The sequence below is a fragment of the Asparagus officinalis genome, chromosome 3 (assembly GCF_001876935.1).
Source record: "Asparagus officinalis chromosome 3, Aspof.V1, whole genome shotgun sequence".
Lineage (NCBI taxonomy): Eukaryota > Viridiplantae > Streptophyta > Magnoliopsida > Asparagales > Asparagaceae > Asparagus > Asparagus officinalis.
In genome coordinates, this window is record NC_033796.1 from 15,720,282 (window position 1) to 15,726,020 (window position 5,739).

Below are 5,739 nucleotides of genomic sequence, written 5' to 3' on the forward strand. Positions count from 1 at the left end.
CGCAGCCGTCAGATTCCCTGTCGGAGCCCACAAGCTAACCTCCAAATCCCTCTTCAACATCCATTCGTTCGCGCCAAAACCAAGACCCTTCGCCTTCTCCAAGCGCAAACTCACCTGCAAAGCTCTCCAAAAGACCGAGCTCAGCGTCAGGGAGGAGGGAAAGCCTGAAACCCTAGATTACAGAGTCTTCTTCCATGATTCTACTGGGAAAAAGGTTTTTTTTTTTGCCTTTTTTGGTCTTATTATTTTGTATGTTTACGGAATCGGTGATGGAAGTTGTGGGATTTTGGTTAGGTTTCGCCTTGGCATGATATTCCTTTGAAATTGGGGGATGGAGTGTTTAATTTTGTGGTGGAGATCCCAAAGGAGAGTAGTGCGAAGATGGAGGTGGCGACGGATGAGGCTCATACTCCAATTAAGCAGGATACGAAGAAGGGGAAGCTGAGATACTATCCGTAAGTTGTTTTTTCATTTGATTTGTGGATGGAAATCTTATCTTGTTGTAGTTTTGGCTGATTAGCTCGTAGCAAGGAAACAATTACTCACTTGTATTTCTTTCCTTTTCTTTTGAATAATTACATTTTAATACCTAATCTCATTGATTTTTAACTTCAATACGCTGGAGGTTAAGTTTAGCTGTTTAGGGTAGACTTTTTTGCATGATTATTATGCGGTATTTTTTACGCTTTACATCCATAAACCGAGAGTCATTCCTCAAATTCAACACTAAAATTTGGTATTGAGCTGTAGCAAAACTAACCATCGATTCTCAATATTCATGAATCACAACAAACATTGAAATAAAAACCGGAAACTGAAAGGAAGAATTAACAAGAAAGGTTTTTTTTGTGTGTGGAAATTTAACGGTGATGTGGCTGAGGGTGTTAAAGTTAAAAACGGTGAAATTTTCGGTATTGTTTGGGAAAAATTAACTTCAGGGTACTAAAATTAAAAGCAATAATGTTTATGGTGTTAAAGTGCAATTACCTTTGTTGAGATAACTTGTTATCAACTTATGTGTTATGATATGGTGACAACCACAATCTTTATGCAATTTTACGAATTATAACTGCTTTAGATAAAACATATATAAATTTCAAGACTGATATTTTTTTAATCACTACCACTTCATTTGTCTTGTCCAATTCTAAGCATGAGTAACATACCTTCATATTTTTTTACCACCTTTGATCATTTACCATTACCTACTCATCCATATTTGCTTATGTCTTGATATTACACATCCATCTGTGGAAGCTCTTGCATTATTCTTTTGAAATAAGATGTAGTCTGTACAAGCTCTTGCATTATTTCTGCTGGTCTATTTATTTGGGTACTTCTATCAAGAATCTGTATTCGCACTTGACATGTACTGGACATCAACACTCCTCGGACACTCTGTGGGCATTTCTATCACGTATCGTACCCGTACCAGACACCGACACCCTTGGACACTCCTTGAATATACACATACATTTATTAAAATGTGTGGTCAGTTATATAATACATGGTTTAATTTAAATCACTCGTCATACACATCTTGGGCATTTATCCTACACTCCATGTTCACTTTCTGTAACGATGGGTTCGTCTCAATCCATACCCAGTTCGGACTATGATTTTATAGGTTGTTTGCATATAAAAACTTGTGGTTTTTGATTTTATATAATCTTCATAATAAAAGAAATATAAAAAATGTCATGGAAATTCTAATTCTCATAACATGTGAATGAAAAAAAAATATTATTGATCATATGTAAATTATTAATTTTAGTATATGTATATAGCTATGTCATCTTACCGTACCTTTTACAAATTTGTCGTGCCCTGTATCCACACCAGCACCTGTACCCTTATCCGTGTCCATGCAACATAACTGCTAATTTATTCGTTACCAATTCTCCGTTTCACTTACTATGCATCACTTTCAGGTACAACATAAATTGGAATTATGGATTGCTTCCACAAACATGGGAAGACCCATCTTTTGCAAATGCTGAAGTTGATGGAGCGTTTGGTGACAATGATCCGGGTACATTGCACCCTATCTTTTTATTTATAGTGTTGACTGTGTTTAAGTATTCCACAGTATAATGGGATCCATAAACCTTGCTACATTGATTTGATGTTATTCTTACAGTTCTTTCTTTTTTCTTCAGTTGATGTTGTTGAGATAGGTGGAGCTCGAGCGAAGATTGGTGATGTTCTCAAGGTCAAGCCTTTGGGAGCACTGGCCATGATTGATGAAGGGGAGCTAGACTGGAAGATTGTTGCAATTTCATTGGATGACCCTAAGGCTTCCCTCGTAAATGATGTGAATGATGTTGAGAAGCATTTTCCGGTAACTTCATGGTCCCTGTTGTTGATCTTCTCTTATATGGATTCTTGTAAAATGAAAGACACTCTCAAGTGCTTCATCTATACACTAAATAACAAGCTGATGCAGAACCTTTAGACCCACCTTTAACAATTTACACTATCATTTAGGATTTAGTTTAATAATAACACTTACTATCAAGATTAATTATTGGTTTTGAGATTTAGTTTTTCTATTAGCTAGTTAATATCTTGGCTATGTTTCAGATTTATCTTGCATGCACATACAAGTGTGAACACATGTATATGGGTAAGGATATAAGTTTCATAATCACAAAGTTAGTTTTGCTCTTACCTTTGAAATTTTATGACGAGTCACCAGATGGATATGCACTCCATTCATCTTGCATTGTGATAATAACATAGGACATTATAGGGTAAGGCTTCATACTTTGTCTTCAAATTTGAAACTTCATGAGAAATCACCGAAATGGGTGATCAAATCTGTCTTGTTTGTCATGTCATAGACGTATTTGGGCAAAAGAATATGCATTTTGGAAAAAAGAACATGCATTTTGGAATCATTTATGCTGTTCATCTAATGATCTCTAGCACATTATGTAACGATGACACCATTAGATGAGTAAGTTAAAAATGTTTAAAGCACATAAATTTTTATCCACATACTTCTGATGACGTGTAGATCAAGATCATGAGAGATCATCCATTAAGATGATCACCACACAGTTTGGCAGTTATAAACAAAATTTAGGCTTGCCCCTGGAAAACTTCAAAGCCTTGTTACACATGCGCGCGTGCACATACACACCCTCAAACGCATAGACTAATAGATAGATAGATATAGATTGAGATTGAAGTTGAGTGTGCTTAGGAGTTTCACTTGTTTAACTTATCAATGTGGCAACTGTCATGATAATTATAAGAGTTGAATGAAAGTGTATTATGGAGTTATTCAGTGATTGATTGTTGAGCATCGACATCTTCTGTCTACATCTTTGTCCATAAACTCTATTTGTTTCATTGCTTCTCTCATCTGTCTTTTCTTTCTGATGCTACCTCCCTACAGACTTTTGCTTTGCATTCTAACTATAAGGACATTTGACACGCTTAACTTCCTTCTCGTAATTTATATTAGAACTCTAATGGAAGCAAAAGAAATAGGATGAAAGCAAGGAAGAGGAACCAGAGTATCTCTGGAGCAGCAGAATGTTTTGATCCGTCGTTGTTGTTAACTCTTCTTTTCCTTTTTGTCTATGCGCTTAAACTTGAATGCTTGCTTTTATTTCAGGGCACTCTTACTGCAATTAGGGACTGGTTTAGAGATTACAAGATTCCAGATGGAAAGCCTGCCAACAAATTTGGTCTTGACAACAAGGCAGCTGACAAGGTAATCCTGTTATATTTTTATTTTTATTTTTCATAAGATTCCACAATTAATATCTTTTATTAATCTTTCTAATGTCAGTTGAATGCGCATCAGTTTATCCTCAAAAACTAGGGTCTCAGTTTGTTTGTTTTTTTCGTCCGAAGTGTTTTCAATGGAGATTATATCTCATATATTGTATTGTCCAGCTTTTGTCTGTATTTCTTCCCTGTTGCATGATGTAAACTTTTGTCTCATTCGCAACTGCCTTGTGTTATTCATTTTTGTTAGCACCGGATGGTACTAACAAGCAGCAGTCTTTAGTTCAGTGGATTTGTGTGTATAAATGCTTTCAACTTTATTATCGAATTAAAAGTTTTATAATTGATCATAAAAGGAGCTAGATCATTAGTTTTCAAACTCATAACAGACTCATAACAGTTTTATATAAATATTCTAACATTTACCATGGAGTTACTTTGAGTTAAATCCAGTACTTAAGTATGTGCATTCTTTGTACCATCAGAGAGCTCAAATGTAATTTGTTTCTAAGAAAGTTATCAGTAAGTTAATGGGGGCCCGTAGAAGTTAGTTAGCGACTCTAGTATGATGCGTAGTAGTATTATTAGGTTTGCCTGTAATCCAGCTCTACATAGCCTTGCCTTCTTTTATAACTTACCATTTTACTTTATTTTTTTAAATGAATAAAATTCATCCAATCTTTAATCATGTTGTCCTTAATTGAGAACAAAGTAACTGGTCTATTGGGAAAGCTAGGATGCTATTTGCTTCTGTTGAGGTGTGATGCTATTATGGCTATCAGTATCATGTTTTAGATTGTTGAACAGTTACTATTGCTGGTAAGGTGACAAATAAATCCTTCTGCCATCTATTGTGGATTTTAATACTTTCCCATGCAAGGAAACTGGATTAGCTAACTGGAAAGTTCGTAAAGGGCTAAAAAGTAAGACAAGGTTTCTGGATTCTTGTAGCTGCCAATCTGCTTATATTGGTAACTTAATTTGGGGATTTACTGGTATTTGTCATCTGAGAATATGTACAAACATATTCCATAAATGGTAAAGCAATATATGACTTCTATCAATACTTACAACATCAGGCATAAGTGTGTAAAATGTCAGCTGGTCCTCACTAAGAATTGGAAGGGGTACAACAACTAGGTGGATATGATAATGAATAGAAGGTTATACGCGTTCAAGAAAAGAAGCATAAAGAGAGAGTGATTAAGAAAACAAAAATTAAATGGCGTCATGAATTGCATCATTGAGTTGATAAAGATACTATGACGTAGCCACAGCTTAATCAATTAAAGACATAAAAGATGAAGATGTAATAGAACCATACGACTCATATTGGATAAGATCATATATGTAGCGGCTATGCATGTATAATATTCGATTTTAGGAAAGTTGAAGATACTACTTTGCAATGGGACTTGCAATCTGAAAAGATACCAGTGTAGTTGAGATGTAAATTGTCCCAGTAAAGATCTACTTGACACGAAATTATTGACATGATTCCTTTGGGAGGAGCCAAATAGGAGATTATTACTTGAGTTACCGTGCATTGAGAACCTCCTCTTTATCATACTTTTTACCCTCAAACCGTAAGTCCTGGTGTTTGGTCTTGCCCTTTGTAAGTCTTGACCTTTGAGCTGTTCCCCATTTTAAGTGGCAGAGTCACCTTGCAATGGACAGCCTTAAATAGATGGAATCTACCAAAAGAATAAAAGGGAAAACATGTCCTTATCTAACATGTCAGGCCTTTCAACATTTTACATAGAGCCTGGTTATTTTGCTTGCTTTGTGTGCGCGCGTGCGTGTGCGTGTGCGTGCACACGTGCGTTGTCAATACTTTGGAAGCTTGTCCCACCACACACATAATTGGTGAAAGTTTTTGCTGTCTCTTCACCGTTAAGATATCATCTTTGTGATTTTCTGTTATTTGTTTCTCATGGTGAGTAGGAGTATGCACTGAAGGTCATCATGGAGACCAATGAAGCATGGGCTAAGTTAGTC

General features: G+C 35.8%; 1 protein-coding gene across 1 annotated transcript in view; it reads left to right on the forward strand.

Annotated features, from left to right (window-relative positions):
- LOC109833156 (soluble inorganic pyrophosphatase 6, chloroplastic-like) overlaps positions 7-5,739 on the forward strand; it is a 6,567-nt gene continuing 834 nt past the window's right edge. Inside the window, exons 1-5 of the mRNA XM_020400717.1 lie at positions 7-214; positions 295-455; positions 1,932-2,032; positions 2,160-2,341; positions 3,626-3,724. Coding sequence (XP_020256306.1) covers positions 382-455; positions 1,932-2,032; positions 2,160-2,341; positions 3,626-3,724 — 456 coding nt within the window. The 5' untranslated portion in view covers positions 7-214; positions 295-381. The remainder of the gene's footprint in view (positions 215-294; positions 456-1,931; positions 2,033-2,159; positions 2,342-3,625; positions 3,725-5,739) is intronic.